Source organism: Nelumbo nucifera, chromosome 4 (assembly GCF_055504915.1).
Source record: "Nelumbo nucifera cultivar China Antique chromosome 4, China Antique-T2T, whole genome shotgun sequence".
Classification (NCBI taxonomy): Eukaryota; Viridiplantae; Streptophyta; class Magnoliopsida; order Proteales; family Nelumbonaceae; genus Nelumbo; species Nelumbo nucifera.
This window is the reverse complement of record NC_142652.1, coordinates 5,723,698-5,748,399: the sequence shown is the minus strand read 5'-3', so window position 1 is coordinate 5,748,399 and position 24,702 is coordinate 5,723,698. Positions and strand designations below refer to the sequence as shown.

The window sequence follows — 24,702 nt, the reverse complement described above, 5'->3', positions numbered from 1 at the left end:
TGGTGGAGCGATTCAAGAAACACGTCAAAAAATCGTTTCAACTAAATAGTAAATTCCTGAATATTGAGGCAGAATCAGCAGAAATGAATTGTCCCTGAATATCCGGTGCGTTCCATTTATTTGCTGATGTATCATGTCTGCCACCTCAGCAGAAATGAATTGTCCCTGAAACGTATCGATGCCAAACACCATCAAAACGGGGTAGTCTAGATTAGGTAAGAGATGGTGTGTTTGGCTTTAATTAATTTAAAACCTTACGAACAACCTTATTTTACATCGGAAATATCTCTTCACGAAATAAATCACATGACAATTGAAATATTCCCAATCGAAGGCCGCAAAGACTGTTCAAGCGGGTATTGCACCGATCGAAGCTGAACTCACCCCATTGCCATTACAACTTGACTTGTTTTATTATCCCTTTAAAAATGAATATAAGAAAAAAAACTATTACAGATAACAATTAAAGTGGTATTTACTTTTAGAGGTGTTTTAGTGTACTATTTCTCGCAATAATTGATTTCAAGCCTGACCTCAGCTAGACAGCTATTAATCGTGGCGTGGCCAAAAACATACATTTCAACCCCAAAACGCGTAGCATGGGATATTCTTGACAATCATCCAGTAACTATTATTTCATGATTACACATCTAATAAGAGCTTCAATCATCTTTTTTCCATGCTTTCTAATGTATAGTATTCTTGATAGTATTTGCTTGAAGATGGATGGATACACTACTCCGGGACACTCAACCAAGACTTGTTGCAGTCAAAAGTAGTGTGAGCGAGGACTGAGAAGATGGAAACTGAGTTAGGTGATAGAGTTGGTTATTCTATTGAGTTTGAGGATGTGATTGGGTCAAATACCATTATAAAGGTAATCAGCCGATCTGATTTCATATTTTTTCTAATATCTTGTTTATTATTCAGAGTTTTGGGTTCCTATTGTGAGGCAAAATTAATTGTTCTATGATGATGTTTTTGTTGTTCCATAAAATAGTTTAACCAATTGATTATGTATGTAGTCCATCCATATGTTCGTTTTTTTTTTTTTTTTCTTTTTCTAGCTAAACTCTGACATTCTAATTTGGACAGTACACGACAGATGGAGTACTTGTGCGTGAGACCCCGAAAGTTTCTGACCTTAATAAAATACCGGTATGGTTAAGCTTTTGCTTTCATTAATTTGGAATATGGGTCGTGGGTGGTAGTTTGATCGATCTATGGTTGAGTTCCCACTTGATCCACCATGTCATGGGGGAATAATTAGGATTTGTAATGTCGCAGCTTCCAACCCCACTAATTTGGTTGATTTCATTCTTGAATTTAAGATAAAAAACAAAATACATAACTTTGTGTGTGTGTGTGTTTTTTTTTGGTAAACGATCAAAATACATAACAGGTGCTATACTTCCAGTGCCAGTTGGGATGGGGACACCACAAAACACATAGAGTTGACGATGCTGTGAATACACGGGAATGCTTACAGAACGAAAGATATCGACTTCGTCTACAGCTGCCATCTTAGCCGAGTGATGAACAGCACTGTTATGTTGTTGGAAGAAATGGGAAAAGCAGATGTCTTTCTTCTTAGCTATGATTCTATACGGTGCTATGGCAGCTGCATCTGTGAGAATTGCAATCACTGTCTGTCTGGGAGTCCCCCTCAGATGATGAGTTGAGGCCAGGCCAGCTAAAGGATCATGCCAATTTCTTCAATGGACTCAAGGTACTCCGCCTACAGCCTATAGGTGTAATGTGGGCGGGGGTTATTAGAAAGGGCAATAATTTTGCGATTGGTTGTCAGGTTGGGGCGATATTTAGGTTGGGCAATTTTTTGTAGTGTTTAGAGTTCAGTGCACTGTTCACCTTAGATATTTTTATTAGATTTTTGGCTTTTATTCAATTAGGGTAGGAAAAAGTAGGAAAAGGAAGGGATAGATATGAAAATTTATACAAGGTTTGTAAGGTTCCACTGCCGAGAGTTGTAGCGGTGACTAGAGAAAGAGGGAAATGCAAAGGGGTGAAGAAAATGGCAATCAGAGAAAGAAATAGATTTGATTCATTGCTGCCGCATAGTGAAGAAAGCAGTGAAGGATTGTGCCACCGCCGCCTCCTTTGTTTTAACAGGGAAGACAATGAATAGTATCTAGTTTGTTGCTGTTGTCGAAAGGAATGGGGACTATTCGTCGTTGCCGTCGCCACTGGTCCGTGGTAAGGAGACTCTTCATCACTGGTTCATCGCTGCTGTCGAAAGGAAGGGGACTGTTTGCCATCACCTCTAGTCTGTGGTAGGGAGGTTTGTCGCCTTATTCTAGTTGAAGAAGAAGAAGAAGACACATTCCTTTAAATGATTTTCTCAAGTTTTTCCATCGGAATTGCATTGTTTTGGTGCAACCCCAATTACACAAATTTGGGATCCCACATCCCACTTTTTTCTCATATTTTATAAGAACATCTTCATCCCCACAAACCAAATAAAGCCTAAAGGTTTTTCTAACTTTCCCTTCCTTTTCCTACTTTTTACTTCAAACCAAACAACCTTAAGATTCACCATCTCCTTGTAGTTTTTTTCATTTCCAGCCCCACCCCACCTGGCCCTCCAACGACATTTGCTATGACGCTATCCTAATGCCGTGCAGTGCTGAAACAACAAAAATCGAAGCCTTTGATTTATAATGAATTGACATTTTAGCAGGGGCACAACAATAAATCACTGTTCCAATGGTACAAATTGTAAATTTGTAAGAAACTTTAAGGGGTGTACTGAACAATAAAAACTCCTTATCGGACGGAAACCCCAGGGGTAGGAAACTACGAGTGATTTACCATGTATGAAAAGCGGTGGTTGACTAAGATATCGATTTAATTTAAAAAACTGATGAATTAATTTGGCTCTTTTTGACCCTGAAATAAAAACATGTAGCCACCTACTACTTAAACCATGCTATCTGGTAAAGTCTCAGAGCAAAAATCCGAATTGGCACCTTCAATTTCTCTCCTTCTAATAATATTCAAGCGACCCACATCTTCAATTTCACCTTCTACCACCTTTAACTACCATCTTTATAAAAAAAGAAAAAATGTTGAAGCATTAAATACGATCCTGGTTACGTGGAGGACGCTTGATTAGTTCATGGAAGGAGGGACGGAAAAACTCGCTTTTCCCCATTCTCAACTCACACGGTTGGGATGTGATGTGGGGCGCGTGTGATTCGCAGCTGCGTGGGAGCCGATGCGAATTCCACCTACACGGAATTGATCTTGTCATATTCGGTTCAGTCTTTTAATTCGTCTTCGTCTCTGATTTCTTCGCTATCAGACGCATCTTCTTCGTAAAGGTCGAGCAGATTCCTCTCCCTCTCCTGTAACAGAGACGCGGTCGGCCACAGAGAAACTGATGTATGCATGCATATAAATATATATCTTCAATTGCAACATTCATCGCCGCAGACTCTCATTGCAAGTTCGTTAATTCTCTCTCACTCTCGATCTCTATACACCGCTCGATTTCAATTTCCTCAGAAATGAATAAATTCGACGTCAACCGATACGAAGATGTCTTCCACTACTTTGATGAGAACAGAGACGGTAAGATTTCGCCCTCTGAACTGCAGGCTTGTGTAATGAGAATAGGTGGGGAGTTGTTGTTGGAAGAGTCTGAGGCGGTGACTGAGTCCCTGGATTCAGATGGAGACGGAATGCTGGAGTTGGAGGATTTCGTTGGTTTAATGGAAGCTGAAGGAGAAGAAGAGAAGATGAGGGATATGAAACAAGCCTTTGGAATGTATGAGATGGATGGTTCTGGGTTCATTACAGCCAAGAGTTTGAAAAGGATGCTTAGTCGATTAGGCATGTCGAGGCCGATGGATGAATGTAGCATCATGATTACTCGGTTTGATCTCAATGGCGATGGCATGCTTAGCTTCGACGAATTCTGTATTATGATGCATAATTGATTGATTAATTACAAATACTTTATTTTTCTGCTGCAATGTTGAGTGGATTCAAATTATTGTATTCGTTTGTTGTTGTATGACTCCTCATCACACATGCATGAAAGGCTGTTGATATATAAATCATCAATTCATTCTACTTTTGCGTAGCTTTTGGATTTTGAAATTAATTTGAATCCATAATTGTTAATGTTACATAAATCACTTGGAATATGTATTATATTTTAGGGTAAAATACAAAAATCTACCCTGTAGTTTAATTTTAACAAATACTTTCCCTAAACTTTTGAAAAAATCACCAGAAACCTTCCTTCTGTCACTAATCCAGACCGAAAACATAAAATTACCCCTGACTATTTATCAGGGCATCATTGAAAATATATTAAAATTCTAAAGATGTTCTCATTCAATTAACATAACTCTTGTGATTTTATGAGCCTTTTTTTCAAAGCAAAAGAATAAAGTTTAAACCCTAATACCACTAAACACTTGCATGGCACCATCATTCAAAATATTCCATTCACCTAGGAATATTTCCCATTTTCTGTAAACCGTTCTTTACCAGTCACTATTCTTTACCGGTAACTGTTCTTCATTGTCTACAATATCTAGTTCCCCCCTCGAGCAATTTCTCACCAAAGTTTTTTTTCCCATTTCTCTTGCTATGAGGATTGCATTTCACAAATAGATGTGAGTATTCTCACCAATACCACATTGAAAAATAACCAAGGCTCCCAAGGACAAGAAATCCATTCCTCTTCAGTGCTGTAATATGTTAATGCTTTATTTTGAAGGTGTTACTAGCATCATTAGTGGCTTGTAAGTTGAGTAACCAGCAGCCAACCGATAAAAAATTGGGGACCAAACAGAGTTATGCTTCATCGAATCCAAAAGCACAGAAATAATAAAAGCACAAATTCATTGAAGCCCACAAAAACTAAATTAGAGATTCAATAAATGACATTTCGTATGACCCAAAATGAGAAAAAATATGCATTCAGAAGTGTCCATAAATACATAAAACCCAAAAGCAAAATAGGGGGAAATGTTGAACAGTGTAACAATTACTTTTATTTCTGATATGCAATCAAACCCAAGAATTCATCATTTGGTATTTTCGCTAGAAAACCAGTATCATAAATCCAAGATGTGATTAAAAGATTAGGTGGCCTTTAAGTTGATTAACACACTTCTCGGCCAACCTTCCGGTGAAGAACAATCACCTGCAATAGTTCACCTTCTAATCTATAGCTAAAGTTCAAATTTTATCTGCATTTTCCTGTGCATAAACCAGAAAAGTTGCCTCACTTCTCCACCAGACAATTTCCGGTGGTCAAATCTTGTTTCCCTTCTTGACTGGAGTAAGCTTCAGGGCTGAAAGAGTCAACGGTGGTTGCTACCTTTTCTTGAGTTGATGGAGTTTTAAGAATGGGAGATTGAAAGAGGAGAAAATGATAAATATTCTTCCAGGGAGGCTACTGTTGATTTTTTCAAAAGTTCAAGGGAAGTGCTTGTTAAAATGAAACTAGAGGGGAAGTGTTTATGATTGTCAGAAGCTTCAAGGAAGGTTTTTGTATTTTACCCTATATTTTATTAATACAACTTAGTGATGACAATTTTTTCCATTACGCCTCGTGGCTCCAGTGGGGCCGGTTTTCCCCAATGTTAAACAGGGTAGATAGGGATCCCCTAAATTGGGAGCTGAGTTTAGGAGTGCCAATTGGACCAGATTTGGTCCAATCCAATTCTGTCCAATACGAATCCATTACAGATGGACCAGGTCCAATCCAATCCTGTCCAATATAAGTATATTACAGATGGATCCGGTCTAATCCATTCCTATGAATATTTTAGATGATTTTGGATCAGTCCAAGTCAATGTCTGGACTGCCAAATCTATTCAAACTAGTTTTTAATTTAGACTCGTTCCCATTCAAACCTGGTCTATTGACACATGTACTCTTATCTTTTATCAATGCACTAGATATTGGCTTAATCTGACCCAATCTAATATAAATCCATTACAAATGGACCAGGTCCAGTCCAATCCATTATCCATTAAATACTTTGGACCATTAAATTTGGACTGGTTCAATTCAATATGTGGTCCGCCCAATCTGTCCTAATTGATTTTAATTTGGATGGAGTCTAATTCAAAACCAGTCCATTGACACCCAAATCTGGGTTTGTGAATCTGATGATAAATTATTAATTTTTTAAAATTTTTTTTATTAATTTTTGAAATGTCCTTAAGTTTTCTTTTTCAAAATTTCAAAATTCTAAGAACACAGTCCAATTTTTAAAATACCCTCAATTTTTTTATAATATTATTTTTAAAATATTCCTAATTCCCATAATTCCATTTCTAAAACTCCCTTAATTGGCTTCTTTTATATTATTTAAAATTGAATATAAGGAAAAAACTACATAATAAAACAGTTACAGATAATAATCAATAAAAACCCCATGTTATTAAAGTGGTATTTACAATAATTTATTTTATTTGATAAATAAAGTGGTATTTACTTTTAGAGCAGATTAATAATGCAAACTTGTGGCGAGAATAATTAATTATTATAAATAAATAAATAAATAAATAAGGAGGTGTTTAATGTACACTTTGGTTGTGAGGGCCCAACAACATAGGCTGTTGAGCACATTCTGGGCAGTTCACCTATTCACGTCAATGCTTTGGTTTTTAATAAAAATAAATTAAGATATAATTACTAATTTATCTATTCTGATGATAAAATGGTATTCCTAAAAATTCTCTCAACACCATAAACTGTTGGCCCCTAACAGCTAAAGTTTTTTCTCGCATAGTTGATTCAGAAAAATTTTAGCTGCTGGAGGCCAACAGCCTACCTTTGAGAGAATTTTTGGAAATGAAACGTTATAATGAGAATGGGTGAATTAATAATTACGTCTTAATTTATTTTGACTAAAAACCAAAGCATGGGCGTTAATGGTGAATTGCCCTGTATGCCCAGAACGGAACTGTCTCAACAGCCTGTTGGGCCCCAACAGCCAAAGTTAACCCGTTGATTTCAGGACAGACCTCAGCTTGTGGCGTGGTTAGAAACATTCATTTCAAGTTTTCAACCCCAAAACGCGTTCTGAAGTTAAAAAGTTTAGATGGTTGGGAATCAATCATCTCATTATCTATGGTTCTTGGCATCGCGTATACATGACATTCCAGAATCTGGTGGTCGCGCTTGGTTATCGTCATTGTCTATGACATCTGGTTATCAATTATTAAACGAGAACGCGTTCGACAAAATGCTCCACTGGACTTCGTTGATAGCTCTTGTATTCGATTAACTGTTACTTTCATACTAAAAGGAGGCATCTATTCCATCCAAGGCAAGTAATAGTACTTCAATACACATTTCGATTGACTACTGTTTGATACGCCAAAGGTACAACTAGAACTAGTTGATTGAAACTTCTTTTGTTTCGGGTTTGGAAGAGCGTCGTTGTTTCCTATCCATCAGGTAATTCATCCACCATTATTTGTAACTTGTCGACTATGTTTCCCGCACTCGGTCTCGAAGATGGGTTTTCTTCCACACACGCTCTTGCGAGATTAGCCAATGTAACCGCCGAGTCGAACGAATAATTATTCCCCAATGCTGGGTCCATCCAGGCCATCAGTTCGCCCCCATCATCCGACCTTAAAATTGTTTTAATCTTCTCTGAAAGCCGAACATTATCTTCTTCCTTCTCGTCGGCTCTGGTTATTGGAGTTCGACCGGATAAGATCTCTAACAACACCACCCCATAGGCAAATATATCGGTGCTCGGAGATATAGTACCGTGTTGAAGATACTCAGGTGCTAGATAACCTTTGATCCAATAGGTGGGGGGAGTGGAAGTAGACTGCAGTTCCTCAAACTCATCTTCGGTGCAACTCGACATGCCAAAATTTCCAACCTTTGCGTGGAATTCTTCGTCCAAAAAGATGTTTCTGCTCTTTATATTCCTGTGCACGTAGCTGGGGTGCATGATTTGGTGCATATACTGTAAGGCAATGGCTACGTCAAGACACACCCTCAACCTTTGGGTCCAGGTCAAGAAACAATAACAGGAAGCAATGAATTGGCTCTTCATTGCCAACCCAGCATGAAGCCAGTCCTTCAAGGACCCATTCTTGGCAAACTCGAATACCAGGTATGATTCGGTTTCGCCGTTCCAACAGGTTCCTAACAGCCGAAGTATGTGAGGGTGACTACGATTGGCATCATTGAAAAGCCCAAAGTCGACCTTGGAGATGGTTTCTGGATGTATTTGCTTTATTGCCAGATACTTCCCATTAAGGCGGCCTTGAAACACGGATCCCTCAATGAGATTATTCCAACTGAAATCCTCAGTGGCTTTTGTTAGCTCTTCAATGGTGTATGTCTCTAAGATCAACTTATGATGTGTGGTGTCGCCTCTGTGGCTAACGAGATGACGGTCATGGCGATCCTCAAAGAACTCTTTTTTATATCTGAGAGTTCTTATACTTTGCTCTTGTACTTCCATATCTCCGGCCTTGCAAAAGTTTGGCTTCTTCTTCCTTCTCCGTTGGATCACCAGGATTATTGCTGCAATTGCAACACTGACACCTATTGCTATCCCACTAACTGCAATGTAAACTCCAACCCTCCACAATGTTGATCTTTTGGATCGAACCTTTGGTGGATCAACGACTGGTATGCCAACATTGGGGTAATCCAAAAGAGGAGCAAGAGTTGGTCTGTTGTTAAGTGGGATCAGAAGAGTTGAAGCCGATACCAAACTCTTCATGTTAAAGTCGTTTGATCTGTTATTTGCAGAGATTATTGCTTCTATAGTAGTATTGAGCTTGGAGGATAAGTTAGAAACAGTATCATCAACTGCACTCTTTCTTGGAGACCCCATGGTGAGATGCTTGGGTTCTCATAACTAATGGCTTTACAGGTTGTCAAGCCTTCCAGTGATTCTGCTATCCCATAAAAGCTCTCACCTTTAATGGTGGTCTTGGTAACTCTGGCCCGATAGAAACCTCCTCCATTACATTCACAGTCAATTGGGATCAGCAAAGGTTGTCCTTGTGGAAGATAGTCGGTGTCAGCAGAGAACCCACTTGCTTCAGAAATTGCTGTTTGATTAAGGCCCAAGTAGAAACTCAGATTGAAAAGAGACGAGTAATACGAGTTGGTGCGGAACACTGCGAACGTTCCGCACTTGTCCTGTGATCCAAAACCATTGCACCGGTAACCAGAAGCATCTAGCGAATTCGTATCGCAGTTTAATAAGCTCTGTCCCTCCAACGAAACTGAGACAAGAACGAAGAAGAGTAGGGATCGTAAGCAGAGGTAAGAGAAAAGAGTTGCCATGAGCTAACCAATTGTACTCTTAAGTAAAAAGATATGTTGAGCAAGTTAACACTTTGGATCATCAATACACTGATCGATAGTGTTTATTGTTGTAAAAAGTATTATTTAAAAGGTGTTGATCCTAAACGGGGTCCTTGGGTGCGACCAAAAATTTAATATATAAACTGTCAAATCAAATTCCAGGCTTCCAGCTGTTTATGTCCCCATTCACCTTGGATTTGATTCTATAGACAGAGATGATTTTCATCCAATTAAACAGCTGCTTCTGTACTTAAAATTACACTTTTAAAAAACTAATTTAAAGAATTCCGTGCTATACCTTTGGATATGTGATATACCCAGCAAGAAAGAGCTAGTGGCTTTACTGGGCTTTAATTAATTTTTGTTATCTGTTAATTACTTGTATGTATATAACTGTATATGTTACTTAGATATGTAATATGTAGACTTTTTTCTTACTCTCTCACTAACGTAAAGACTGGATTAAGGAAATGTGGATGGTATATAGACGATAGAGATGATGTTTATCCTTGGAGAAATGGAGATAGGGGCTCGGGTTGGCCCAAATGCCCCAATTTAACATTTTACATTATTTTGTGGCTCGAGCTTTGGGTTGGGACTCATTTAAATTTTGACAAAATTTCAACCCTAACACGCCCAGGTTGTAATTCTACTTGGAAAAGATGTTGTAGGGTGGATGAAAACGCTAAAATCCATGAGATGAGACGGTGCTGTTAGCTAAAGATGAGGCATAAAAGATATGCCAAAGCAGAAATTGGTCAATCTAGCCATGGATGGCCTATGTTGACAAACACCACCAATGGAAAGAAAAAAAAAAAGAAAAAGAAAACATGAACAAAAAGGGTAAATTACATAGATATTCTTTGCAGTTTGCACTTTCGTTGTGCAAGATTTTTGTCAATTCAACCAATTCTTTTTAAGTAGTGCATAATTATCTTGTAATTTATTGTAATTTCAAATGGTTTTTAAATCATTTCCTTCTTTAAGCTCGGTTCGCTTTTTTGGTAAGTTATTTATTTGGGTAAATGCAGTTATTTGGGTAAGTTTTTCTTGAGAAACACTCACCCGGGTAAGTGCATTTACCCATGTTCTTTTATTTATTATGTAAATAAGGTAATGCCCATTTTAACCATAAAAATCCATTATTAAAAAGGGCATTTTTGTTCCATTCAAGTGTTGACAACTTTCCCTCTATGTGGGAAAGCTATTTACCCACCTAGGAGATGTGTATCATTTACCCGAGTAATTGAGACCCAAGAAAATAAACTTTCATCTGGTCTCCACATAAATCTGAAAAAAAGAACTTAGGTTTTTTGGTCAATGAGAACCAAAATCCCATTGACCAACTTTCCCCATTCTCAAAATCCGAAAAAAGAACGCCCCCTTAATGAATATATAATATAAATCTATGTATTATAAGACATTTCTAAAGCCCTAAAATGACTATTTTAGTATTTATCCATTTGATTTTACTAAAAGGGATAATACGGCCATGGTATTCTGACCAAGGATTTAAGCCATTGACTTGTGCTTCAAAACCAGTCGATAAATTTTGAAAATCCATAGTGATGGTATTCTGACCAAGGACATCCACCTTTTCAATCACCATTGCAAAGATACTACTACCACCCCTCATCAGCACCATCGTTACTTAAACACCATCACCTATATATATTTCATCTCTCTTTTTACCTTCTCTACTTTCTTTTATTTTGTCCCGTCTCAATATTTTCCTCTAGTCCTTTTCCCCTTCTTTTTAATTGTGCTGCCAGTTCTGATTAGCTGCAGTATATGGCTGTGTTAATGGCGGTTTAATCAATAACAATGTCCCAAATCAGGGAGTGTTTGTATATGACTGATGTAGTGATGTGGGGCCAGCATTTTTATAGGGTGAATTTTCCTTGCAACCTGGGGTAGAGTTAGAAATTTTTTATGAAGGAGCCAAAACCTAAAGTGGAATGGGAAAGGGGGAATAAGTATGGATGGGCCCATACAGGGGGGCCAACCATTGGAATGAAGAATTTAGAAGGAGGGATTTTACATGAAAAATTTTATTCTAAGTAGAGAATTCTGGACCATAGGGGGCCAGCCATCATGTGCAGCTAATCTGGCATGGATGTATGCACTTTTGTTATTACCATTTATGAATTCGGATTAGCTGAACGTTTCAGTTGTTTAGTGGGCTATGAAATCAATGATAATATTTCATGTCAGTGATCTCATTATAAAAAATGCGAGCCCCATGTGTTTAAATACTGGCATGAAATTTTATCACCGGTTCTACAGCCTAGCCTGCTCAACAGTTAAAACGTTCAACTAAACCTTGCTCCCCATTTATACGCATGTCATAATAACGTTGATCTTTTCTTCTCCCCAATCCCAAACTCGTATAAAAGGTCGAATTAGTATGAAGGAGAGGATGTAATGTCTTACTGTCATGTTAGCCGGCCATAAAAGAAACTAAATTAAGATTTTATATTTTGACTACAAATTCAACACGGAAAATTTAAAAACTTTAGCAGCCACCCAATTTACTCGATCTACCACTTGAACTCCCAATTTACTCCGAACACTCAATCAGACCTTTTCAATCCCTCCAAAAACCAAAAAACCTAAGGAACCTGATTCTCATTCCAAAAGCCTCTAAATCCACCGTAAAATTTGTTCAATACCAAACCGATGATCCCAATTAATCCTCATTTATAGCTTGTCCATTAAATCAGACATACCCATCCGAATCCAAACATCCTAAAATACCTACCCACCAAAATTCAACTCGAGACTTCTCTGTTTATTATTTCATCAAATTAAGATTCTGTTTTAAGTCCTCTCATTAGCTTAAACACCCATAACCCAGATCCCCTTGATCTAAACACATTTGAACCAATCAGACCACAACACTGAACTCTAAACATACTAAAACATCTACCCATGAAATTTCAACCCAATATTCCCCCATTTACTCCTTTATCATATTGAGATTTAGTTTTGAATTCTCTTGTTGACCTGAATTCCCATGATCTTGACCCCCTTGAACCAATAGGACATTACCACCAGATCCCATATATCTAAAATACTCACATGCCAAATTTTGTCCCATCGCACCAATATTCCATTTTGAAGTTCCAGACTAACCAAATTAAGCCCCCTCGATATCTGCCTAATCCAAGCTCATTTTAGCCAATTTGACCCCACCAATCGATCCACAATGATAAAAAATCCCACTGTACCAATTTTCAATCAAAAATACCTCTTACTTTCCGTTCATAAAAAAAGGTTCTGTTTCTGTTAATCTCATTAGTACATACACAAAATCACTTTATATAGTCAGACTTATCTCTGCCCTTCATTTATTTATCCAAAATCCCATCATTATACCAGAATCCCTGTTTGACATATTTGACCCAATTTCCGGAAATAACCAAAATACCACTGAATTTTCTAAAATTTATGAAACGGCCCTTAACCATACCTATAAATATAAGACAGCACTCGTCTTTTTCCTAATCCGAAGAGAGCACTCGTCTTCTTCTTCCCTCGACCTTAAACCAGCGGCGGAAAAACCTCCCTCTTTCCGCCTACATCTCTCTCCCTTTCTCTTCTCCATATTTTCCCCCTCTTCTCCATCATCTTCTCGCTGTTGATCGTCTCTTCCGACGTGAACAGGGAAGTTGCAGCGGCGGAGCTCTCACCTTTTTTCTATTCGAATCCGGCGCAATCAAATATTCTCTCTCCCCTTTCCGCTGTTCATCGATTGCTAGCAGTCCGAAATGAGGGGTAATAGAGATGGACATCATGGTGAGAGAAAAGATATCGAGGATGAAATGAAGGGTGAGAGCAGGAGGGTGAGACAAAGATATAGTGATGAGAGTATGGAACACTCTCATGGAAGAGAAAAACACAGTCGTTATGCATATGATCAAAATTATGGTGGAGAACATGAAAGAAAACGAAGTAAATATGAGTATTCTTCTAGGAGAACACCTGGTAAGTTTCGCCTATCTGTTTCTTTAATACTTGAATGGTTGGGGTATCTATTCACTATAATAACAAGTTGAGTTGAACACCTGAGTTTATGTAATTGTATTGTACAGGTCATTCTGCTTCTCCCTGGGACCACATTTCTCCTTCTCCAGTTCCAATACGTGCATCTGGATCCTCAGTCAGATCATCAAATTCTTATCCTGGTAGAAGGTCCCATCAATTTTCTTCCGAAAATTCAGAACCAGGTTATAAGGTACTTTTTGCTTATGAACCTTATGTATTCTTGAAACTAAATGCTAGTGTTAGATGCACATTCATCCTTGCTCACCTCTCTGTGTTGTTTATGCCCTGCTTTTTGTGTTACTTTATGAATTATCAATCATATTGTATTTTTTATTTGCTGCTTACAGATTTCATTTTTTTTCCCTTTGTATATTGTTTCTTAGCTTCCTTTGTCTTAACTACAGGATGGGGAAGCTCGCAAAACTAAAGAACATAATCATGAGATTACTGAAAGAATGAGTCTAGAGATGGATTATAATTCTGACTGTGCATGGTAATTGAATGCTTTCAATTTTTTTATTTGTTTCCAAGATAATTGGTGGACGTTTTATATGTTCTTGTTTGTGAACAATGTTTGAGGTTCATTTAATGCCATATTTGGTTATCATTTTGAGTAACCTGAAAGCATTGTAACTTGTAAAATCAGTTTCACCAAACTCAAGTAATTCTTCTTCTAGAAACCAGTTTTCATTTGTAACATGTTAGTTGTTTTGAATCAGCAAGGTCAGGTAGATTGTCCCAGAGGTTGTGGATAGAACTACCCTGAAAATGCTGAAGCTAAATGTTTGGCTTCATTTAATTGTTACTGATGTGTTTGGCTTCATTTTTCATTTTTCGAAATGCTTATTTAATGCATGTTTGGCACTGATGTGTTTTCTGAAAGTTTTGTTTACCATCTTTGTCACAGCAGAAAAATAATGGAAATATCATTTAATTGCATTTGGAAAAATGTTTTTTTTATCGGAAAAGCGTTGCTGCAATGGTTATGCCTTGGGTTTTGTGAGAGCGTGGGTTTCTTGAATTGTCGAGGTGGTGTTTCTTCAGTCTGCATGGTGATCTTAAATCACCAATATGATGTGGCACACTGAAGTCTGAAAAAGCTGACAGCTTTTCTGAGATGTCATACCCTTGTTATAATGAAAATATTTTAGGGAGAATGACGGTTCAGCCCAGGGTCAGAATTTTTAGGCCCAAAGTACTGTTGGGGCATGTGCCAGCTCGGAATTGATGCCAATTCACGGGCGGGCATTGGTGCATAGAGTGTGGATTATTGACATTTTGAATATTTATAGCTCTGCAGTGGAAATTAGAAATCTGCATTTAGACTGTCCGTATTTTTCCGAATATTTTAAAAATCAAGTCAAAGCACATTATCAGTATGCATCTCTACCAAATGGTTTATGTGTTTTTTTAAATGATGCATAATCAGGAGGTGACATTCCTGATTCTTGGTAAAACAGAATTCTTGTAAAATGCAGTGATACCAAACACCCGCTTAGTGAACTTTCTGGATTTGTTTATCCTTAACTTGTTTTCGAGTCTTGGTATTTATGAGTCTTTGATTTGTTGGTAGTTTTTATTTCCACTTTGGTAATTGTGGTTTCAGCACTGTCCAGATTATCAATCTGGAGCTTCTGTTATGTTGTTTTCATGCACAGTTAGTTTATAGTGGCTACCCAATTTTCCTAACCTTTATTGTTTTTGGTTTTCATTTAGGTACGGTAGAGAAGAAGGTATTGCAATGTTTGATGCTGATAGTTCCTCATTTTTCTTTTGGGATGAGTCTTCATTCCAAAAGAAAGAGGCAGTTGGCCACGAAACTGGTATGTTTGAATATATAGTAGGTAGTCTTTCCAATTGAAAACAATATTTCTATCAATGCTGTCATGCTTAGTTTTGTAAATGTTGCGAGAAAAACATGTTATCCATTGCTCTATAATCCTTTTTAATTTATTTTTTTCCCCTTTTTGGTGGATAAATATGAACATATTCATGAGGTAATACATCACAAGTTTGAAACTTTGAATTATGGGCTTAAATATTATGATAGTTATTGGTCAGTGCTCATGCACATTGCAAAAGAAGAAAACCAGTTATCATAAGATGAGTGACTGTGTAGTAGTGCCCAATGCCAAGAACTCTTTTGTCAAGGCCTTGGATAAGTGTAAATGACTCTGGAAGAGAGGAATTATGAAACTCAAGGAGACAATCTCTTAGTTGCCCATCATAGGTACAATGGGTACCAAAAGATTTTTGTGGGGTGTTAAAGGATTAAGCTATACAACAATATTTCATACTTCATAGGCATTGTTTTATTGATAGGTGTAAACTATTGGCATTGTTTTCTGCAATATTGTGCAGGGAACTTGATATGGGGTTTTGGGTAGCTTGAGAATTGCTTTTCTGAGGGTGCTCTTTTCTTGAGGTGTACAGCTACTCATTATACACAGGACCTTTTATTAATACAATATGCTTCACCTTTTCTCAAAAAAAAAAAAAAGGGATATGTACCATAAAATCTCACCAGATGGTCTAAGCAGGACCATTTTTTTTATTTTCATTTTCTATTCCTTTGGACTATTCAATAGAGTCAAGCTAGGCAGATCTGGATATAACACAAGCCCAAGCCCAAGAGTGTTAGATTCAAGTTATAGGATGGATCAACTTGATAATCAATTCAGGTGGAAAAGTGAAACTTGGTGGGTTAGGACAAGTTTAGAGACAATACAGGCCCAACCCTAAGACCTGGACCTTGGGCCCAAATTAGCCTGAGATAAATCCTATAACTAAGGCTTGTGCCAGAGGGAGCTTGGTTCTGCCCAGGCAGATGGTCGGTCTTGAAGTTCTTGCTCATGTTTGAACTTCTACAACATTATAACCCAATATACACAGAATACAATTATCATTAGTTAGTAAATATATACTTATACACGTATACATGAACATAACTATATGTACATGTCTTCGAGCATGCGTACTTATGTATATGTATATGTATGTATATATGTATTTCCATAACATGTAATGGATGTATGTGTTTCTATGTGTTTATGTATTTTTTTATTTTTTGATCAATAACACTTTCATTAATTCATCAGTAGAAAATTTACAAGTGGAAGACAAACACACTTATCTTCCAAGAGTCACAAAGAGTTTCAAGAAAGGAAAAAAGAAAAAGATGTGTGCCATTCTGATCTTGTACAGTGTAAATGTCCTCTAGCATGGACATAATAGTATATAAACATTACTCCATGGCATTCATGGCAAGCACAAGAATGGAGTTGGCTAGATAAATCCTGTTTTATCATTCTGTCTTGTTTAGTGCCATATCCATTATTGGCTCTTATTTCTCACTCATGTTATCCTCATATTTTACTATTGCAGCAAGCAATGGTCTGTACTGTACATCAATTCCATGGGGTTCATAATTCATATATTATAGAAGGTTGGGTCTGGGTTCTGGGTGAGGCATCAACCCAAGCCCAACCTGAGTCAGTTTAAAGCCTGAGGTTCCAGGCCCAGTGATGTAGGACCAGCTCTGTTCTAGTCCTTAGAGAATGTTGAATGGTCTTCTTGATCAGAATTTTATAGCTGCCGATGACTGTAATGGCTTCTTAAAGGAATAAGAGAGAAAATAGGGAGAGAAAGAAGAGAGAAAATACCTAGAATCACTCACAGGGTGCCTAGAATCACTCTAGGGCATGGGAATCACTCACTATAACTAGCATAAGCTGAAGAAAACTCAATATAATTCATTGCCTTTGTGTAAAATGTCCATACATATTTATAGTCTCTAAACTCGTAATAATTCTAGGAGTCAAACTGTTAGACTCAATACTCCTAGTAGGACTCAAACTAAGTTGTCATATCCTATTTTAATTCAAAGAAGACTCAATATCTCTAATCCTACTTATGTTATGACTCTGAAACTTTAAACATAAACAAACTATAACTAGACAAATTAAACCCTATCAATGGACCCCACAGAAAACTGCAAAATGACAAAAGTACCCTTGGTGTTTAGTTCAGTTCAAATCCCAAGTACCATCACTATGCCATATCAGGACCTGTTGTAAGGCCTTTTTTCTAGAATAAGTCAGGGTGCTGACCGGTTCCTATCACCCAGGCTCAGTGCAGAGTCTGAGTTGCAACCTATATTCAAGATGGTTTAACCCAAGTTCAATCTGACTCAAAGAGGTGTTTATTGTGTTGACTTGTGTTAGGCTTGGTTACAATATCATTTAATTGGTTGTTCTTACCTCATTGAGGATGCCTTGAAATAGTGTAGCATGGTGCCTGAGGCTATATGTCAGCCTTTGATATCATCACAACATCTCGAACAGCACCATCTCATGATCAAACAGAATTTTACACATCAGATGTACAACTGTTTTCCTGTTCTTTTCCTGTTTGAGGCATGGTCATAAACTAGCCACGCATTAATTATCAATCATTCAACTAGGGTGCACACACTTGAGCCCAAATAATATTTGTTAGATTGCTTGATTTATTTTGTATAATTCTTTTGTTAATTAAAATATTAATATCTATATTTATATTTAATTTTTGCAATGACGTGGAGTTGCTATAAAGATGGAAGTTTATTTGCTAATTCTTGCTGTGTTTTTAAAGGCATGGGAGGCATACACCTAGAGATGCAGGCAAGGTGCCCCCAAAACGCCCTAAGGTGTATAACAGAGGTACTGATGCTTCTGAGACATATCTTTCAGGACCACGAATTACATGCCTCATACGCCTTTTGTATGAGGCGTGCTAGAGGCGTATACCTCATGCAAAAAAGGCAGAAAGAAGGAAAAAAAAAAAAGAAAGAAAGAAAGAGAAGAAAAAAGAGAAAAAGAAAGAAAATAAAAGGGAAGGGAAGGGAAGGGAAGAGAAAGGAAACTGGCTCGCTTGCCTCCACTTAGACAAGACCCCACCCCCCCAGATAGTCTTATGTGTCTTCATTCTTTTTAATACAAGACATCTTTAATGAAAAAAGATGAGATCCTTCCTCCACTTCTTCCTCCTCATCCCCCCTTTTAAGGAGGCTTATGTCTCTTATGTTTTGAACTATGCCTCATGTCTCTAGGCAGTGAAATGCCTCGCGCTATGCTTCCACTTTTTAAAACATTGTTCTTATAGTTCTTGAATGACCAGCATAGTTGCCAAGGTGCCGAGGACAAGAGGAATTGAGGTGATAGGGGAGGCTAGGCACCTAGGTGCTTTCCTGACCCTAAATCCTAGTTATTTCCCTAGGTTAAAAGCTGTCAATTGGTCAGGTATGGTCTGGGGCAGGGTGGACTTGGTCCTGAACTGATAAGAAAACTATTAGATCCAGTCCCAAACCATACCCTATAGGGTGTACAATAGCAGACCCAGATCCGGACCAATTATTAATTTGGTCTGACCCGGTAAGACCTGATTATATTTGACATCTATAACTACCTATAAAATAATAATTTAAACTTCATTTTCAATTATATAGTTATATATTATTTGGTACATAGTTGATTCGGAACAACCAAAACCAGTCCCAACCCAATTATAATTGGGACTGAAATGGAAAAGCCAGAACTGGTCCAATTTTAATCAGGAAACAAACCTAGTATAATTGGTTTGGTTCTGTCAGGTGGACCCAATCCATTGACAGCTCTAATTAGAATTTATAACAATAAGCAATCATCTTCTACTAATAAAATTAGCAGTGAACTCTATCAAATAAGTACAAACTTCATATCAAAATATAGAAACAACATAAAAGGAAACCTTGTAAACAATTAGAGTAACAGTAACGGTAACAGTAAAGATAGGGCAGAGGAGAGTGATGCAGCCAGGGAGAAGTTCTTTGTCCCTGAATCAGATCACCTGACATTACTCAATGTCTACCAACAGTGGGAAGCAAACCAGTATCGAGGAGATTGGTGTAATGACCATTTCTTGCATGTCAAAGGGTTGAAGAAGGCAAGGGAGGTCATGTCTCAATTTTTGGACATACTCAAAACCTTAAAGATTCCACTTACCACATGTGGGCCTGACTGGGATGTTTTGAGGAAAGCCATTTGTTCGGCATATTTCCACAATGCAGCAAGGTTGAAGGGTGTGGAGGAATATGTGAACTGTAGGGACGGGATGCCATGCCACTTGCACCCAAGCAGTGCACTATACGGCCTGGGTTATACTCCAGATTACGTGGTTTATCATGAATTAATATTAACAACTAAAGAGTACATGCAATGTGCGACTGCAGTTGAACCTCAACGGTTGGCTGAGTTAGGCCCCATATTTTTCTCAGTGAAGGAATCGGACACATCGATGCTGGAAGATAAGAAGAAGCAAAAGGAAGAGAAGACGGCGATGGAAGAAGAAATGGAAAAGTTGAGGAGGTTACAAGCAGCAGAGGCGGAGAGAGAAAGCAAAATCAGGGAGAAGGAGAGGAGGGCGAGGCAGCAGCAATGGGTGTCGATGCCAGGATTGCGTCAGGGTTCATCTACCTATCTTCGTGCACCAAAGAAACTTGGCTTGTAATTGGATTCTATGTTATGTTGTATCTGTGTATCATACTGTTTTTACTGAGGTTTTATTGTACATGGAGTTGGAGGGGCAAAACAGCAATCCATTGATCCAATTAATACGGTAAGGTGCAATAACCTAGCAGCGGGCATAAATATAAATTTTACGTCTTTTCCCAACATGAAACTTGTCCGAGAAATAACCAATTGACTTTAAATTTCATTCAACAAATATCAAAGTTGAAGAAAAAAAAAAAAAAAACCTCTGAAGGTATTTATTAGACATTTATGCATTGCAAATGACGATCACTGATTGTATCATTGTGTGGGAAATAATGGAAGCCATGGACTTGGTTGCAATTATTTGTATTTACTTTTGACAATGATGTCGCAGCTTCCAACCCAACTAACTTGGTTGCCGTTATTCGATTTCATTCTTGAATTTAAGATGAAAATACAGAACTTTTTTTTTTTTTTGTAATCGATCAAAATACACAACTGGTGCTACTTCTAGTGCCAGTGGGGATGGCCGGATGGGTACACCACATAAATTCTTGGAAGCCGCCATCAAAACTCTGCAAGGAAAAAGAAAGGCGAAAACAATGTAAATAAAAATTAGGAGAGCAATTTGGATATATCATACATTCTTTTTTATAAAAAGTGGAACTGAACTGAATGATTTGTTGCTGTATCTTTTAATAAATAAACTATTGAGGTTGCAAATTCCATTTGCTAAAGCTGAATTTAGGTTAACTACCATCGAATTGAATATCTTATTCTATTCTTGCATGTATGGCACCAAGCAATCAATATCTGACAAGGGACATTAGTCTCATATGTATGCCTCTTTTTTCTTTGAAAGCTCTTAGGCAATTTCATTCAATCAGCAATAGAATTACAGAAGAGAAGCACATCAGAGTTTACCATGCTCTGAATACACGGGAATGCTTACTGAACGAAAGATATCAACTTCGTCTACAGCTGCCACCTTAGCCAAGTGAGAATAGCACAGTTATGTTCTTGGAAGTAATGGGAAAAGCAGATGTCTTTCTTCTTAGCTGTGATTCCATACCGTGCTACGGCAGCTGCATCTGTGAGAGTAGCAATTACTGTCTGGGAGTCACCCTCAGATGATGAATTGAGGCCAGGCTAGCTAAAGGATCATGTCAATTTCTTCAATGGATGCAAGGCCTCCGCCTACAGGTGTAATGTGGGTGGGGGGTTACAAAATACAATGCATTGAAAATTTTCATAGGCCAAGGTTGGGGTGCTATATATTTTCTCACTTTTTGGGGATTTTGGGTTTTTTTTTTTTTTTTTTTTCTTTTTGCAACCTTTGCGGTGCAAGGGTTGAATGCACTTGCCCCACTATTTTTTGCAAAAAGCATCTTTTTTTGCCTCTAATTTCAATCTTTATTTTTTATCTAAAAAATTAAATACTAAAATAAAAATGTAAGTTAGACTTGAAATAAAGCATATATGTTTCGGGCAAATTTCTTAAATTATTCTTAGGGTTTAGCTAATTGACCTATTATTTCTGACAATTATCTAAAACTTTTATATTGTCGTTAATTTTTCGTCACACTTCGTTAATGCATCATGTGACTGATAATTTTTTTTTTTTTAATTTCTAAATACCCTTCTTATAAATTGTTCATCATCCTCAACCTTGAGACAAAGAGCAAAGTGGTGGTAACAAGAACCCTTCTCATTCTGATTCCTCTCTGTTCTCGCACTGTCTCCATCTTGCCTTTCTTCCCTCAACCGGAGCAACTCAGTGGTCAAACTCCAGTTTTCTCTAAAGCTATTGTGCGGTCATTTGGTATTCGGTGTAATGAGAAATTTGCTTTTTATGTCACGGTTAGAGATGAAAAGACTACAGATGCAGCTTCTAGATTGATGTATTTACGTAAATACATGCAGAAGTACTTTTAACCTTCTCAATAAACTTGATTCCTTTCTGAGAATTAATATGTGGTGAAGTAAATACAAATGGAATGGATGTAAATTTCAGGGAGTTGAATATGTGAGTGATGTATACAAACTTAAGTGGTTTAATGAAAAGTTGTTAATGGTTGAAGACAGGAGAATCCTGCATGAAATAGAAACTTTATGCGATTATGATACAAAGAGCCATCCTTAAGTGACGTTGACCATAGAAAAAAGAGAAAAGAAGCTAGGTTTTTATTTTTCTTCTTCAGCAGCTTTGTCCCTCTTTTGAAAATATCTATATTTTCAATCAGATTAGGGTTTTGGAAGTCTTCACCATCAACATCTCGCCTAAGTTAGAAATTCCCCCTGGCATAATCTAATACAAAGATGGTGGAGGTTTCTTTTCCCGTCCTGGTCCTGTGCTGAAACACATAGCAAAGAATGGTGAACTCTGTATTGGAATTTGAAGGGTAAAAAGTGGTGCTGGCGGTGAACCAGAATCCTTCATCGCAAAATAAAGACTCGCCTGATCTGAATCGCAAAGCATCCTGGCCAGATGGTTGCAGAGCTTGCATTCCTTCACCGCTTCTCCCTACAACTAATCTTTCCCCAAGTCTCAATCGCTTATCAGTGTGTGTTTTTTTTTTTGCTCTTCTACTTGTTCGCTGCAAGCCTGCAACTAAAGAAAATGAAAAAGAATTTGAAAAACTTGAAAAGAAAGTAAAGGCATTTTAGGAAGAGGAAATGGAGAGACGAGAGATGAAGACGGAGTTGGAATCAGAGCCGAGATCAGTGGAACATAAAAGGGTATTTTAAAAATTAAAAAATATATATATATCAGTCATATGATATATCACACGTGAATGGAGTGTAATGGAAAATTAATTTTAAGGAATGTTTTAGATAATTATTAAAAACCTTGGAAGTATTTTAAGATTATATGTAAACAATAATAATAGAATTAGTTAATTAATTAAAACAAAGGTAGTTTAAGAAATTTGCCATAAGAAAAATTTAGAGTTTAATCAACCTTACTAAATTTTATTAGTTTCTTAGTTTTTTTTTACTAACAACTCGTTTGTTTCATTCCCCCACCTATCCCCCAAAGTCCTAGTGCCGGGCTGAAACAATAAAATTAAAACATGATTTATAAATGTGGCCCCATTTTAAATTAAAGGGGTTTTATGATTCAGTTCACCCTTAGGTGGAGTTAGAATCTTCTAGGGGTGGAGTGAATCCTGTCAGTGGATTGGTGTCAAATTTATGTACAGGATGTGATTTATAAAAGAAATTACTAATAGATTAGGAGGGGGCGGAAAAAAAAAAATTTGAGAGAAAATGCGGTCCAAAAATCCTTAAATTTAAATGAATTAACATTTAATGGGGCCACAACAATAAACCAAAAAGGTTTTGAACATTTGTTTTAGCCCTATGCCATGGCACCACCGTCTAGTATCGTGGTAAAAGTGAATTCACCTATGACTGTTCCAACTGTACAAATTGTATTAAAAACCAAGTATTGGACCGGAACTTCATCTTTAACTTTAGAAACTAAGGAATTAATTTGGCTCCTTTTGACCCTGAAATAAAAACATCACCACATACTACTTAACCCATGCTCTCTATCTAGTCTTAGTCTTAGAGCAAAAATCCGGATTGACAACTTCAAGCCACCCTCATTTTTATTTTCCCTCTACCTTCCTTTGCTTCCATCTTAAAAAAAAAAAAAAAAAAAAATGTTGAAGCATTAAATACGATCTTGGTTACGTGGAGGACGCTTGACTATTTCATGGAAGGAGGGAAAACTCGTTTTTCCCCGATGCCAATCCCACCTACACGGAATTGATCTTGTCATATCTGGTTCGCTCTTTTAATTCGTATTCGTCTCTGATTTCTTCGTCATCGGACGCATCTTCTTTGTAAAGGTCAAGCAGGTTCCTCTCCCTCTCCTTCTGTTCTGTAACCAGAGACGCGGTACAGCCACTGAGAAAGCTGATGTATGCATATAAATGTATATCTTCGATTGCAACATTCATCGTCGCAGACTCTCATTGCAAGTTCGTTAATTCTCTCTCACTCTCGATCTCTATACACCGCTCGATTTCAATTTCCTCACAGAAATGAATAAATTCGACGTCAACCGATACGAAGGTGTCTTCCACTACTTTGATGAGAACAGAGACGGTAAGATTTCGCCCTCTGAACTGCAGGCTTGTGTAATGAGAATAGGTGGGGAGTTGTTGTTGGAAGAGTCTGAGGCGGTGACTGAGTCCCTGGATTCAGATGGAGACGGAATGCTGGAGTTGGAGGATTTCGTTGGTTTAATGGAAGCTGAAGGAGAAGAAGAGAAGATGAGGGATATGAAACAAGCCTTTGGAATGTATGAGATGGATGGTTCTGGGTTCATTACAGCCAAGAGTTTGAAAAGGATGCTTAGTCGATTAGGCATGTCGAGGCCGATGGATGAATGTAGCATCATGATTACTCGGTTTGATCTCAATGGCGATGGCATGCTTAGCTTCGACGAATTCTGTATTATGATGCATAATTGATTGATTAATTACAAATATTTTATTTCTCTTTCTTGTCATCACTATTCAGTAATGACTCCAAATCATCAATTGATTCAATTCATTCTACTTTTGCGTAGCCTTTGGATTTTGAAATTAATTTGAATCCACAATTGTTAATGTTACATAATATTATATTTTATTAATACTATTTAGTGATGGCAATTTTTCTCGAATGGGGACGGTTTCCCGCAATGTTAAACGAATGGGATAGGGATCCCCTAAATCGGGAGCTCAGTTTGGGGGTGTCAAATTGGACCAGATTTCGTTCAATCCAATCCTGTCTAATATGAGTCCATTAGAGAAG

The 24,702-nt window shown here is 37.5% G+C and overlaps 3 protein-coding genes and 1 long non-coding RNA gene across 5 annotated transcripts; 3 read left to right on the top strand and 1 right to left on the bottom strand.

Annotated features, from left to right (window-relative positions):
- Positions 1-676: 676 nt before the first annotated feature.
- LOC148791986 (uncharacterized) lies at positions 677-4,079 on the top strand. The gene is made up of 3 exons (XR_016085561.1): positions 677-877; positions 1,096-1,158; positions 1,403-4,079. It is a non-coding gene; the product is annotated as an uncharacterized LOC148791986 (long non-coding RNA).
- Positions 4,080-7,000: 2,921 nt separating this feature from the next.
- Positions 7,001-9,675, bottom strand: LOC104591988 (protein LYK2-like). Its single transcript, XM_010251138.3, is given in 2 exon segments — positions 7,001-8,830; positions 8,833-9,675. Coding segments are annotated over 2 exon segments (1,875 nt in total). The 5' UTR covers positions 9,317-9,675; the 3' UTR covers positions 7,001-7,439.
- A 3,161-nt stretch (positions 9,676-12,836) lies between these two features.
- Positions 12,837-20,051, top strand: LOC148791985 (uncharacterized). 2 transcript variants are annotated; one of them, XM_088902848.1, is made up of 5 exons: positions 12,837-13,324; positions 13,432-13,574; positions 13,789-13,877; positions 15,101-15,207; positions 19,677-20,051. In XM_088902848.1, exons 1-5 carry the CDS (start codon positions 13,108-13,110, stop codon positions 19,907-19,909), a joined length of 789 nt encoding a protein of 262 aa, XP_088758974.1. In that variant the 5' UTR covers positions 12,837-13,107; the 3' UTR covers positions 19,910-20,051. The 2 variants fall into 2 exon arrangements, with proteins under 2 accessions (XP_088758974.1, XP_088758973.1); XM_088902847.1 differs by having other exon boundaries at positions 18,017-19,819.
- Positions 20,052-23,749: 3,698 nt separating this feature from the next.
- On the top strand, positions 23,750-24,415 carry LOC104591688 (calcium-binding protein CML37-like). Its single transcript, XM_010250656.3, has one exon. It carries the CDS (start codon positions 23,946-23,948, stop codon positions 24,375-24,377), a length of 432 nt encoding a protein of 143 aa, XP_010248958.2. The 5' UTR covers positions 23,750-23,945; the 3' UTR covers positions 24,378-24,415.
- Positions 24,416-24,702: the final 287 nt, after the last annotated feature.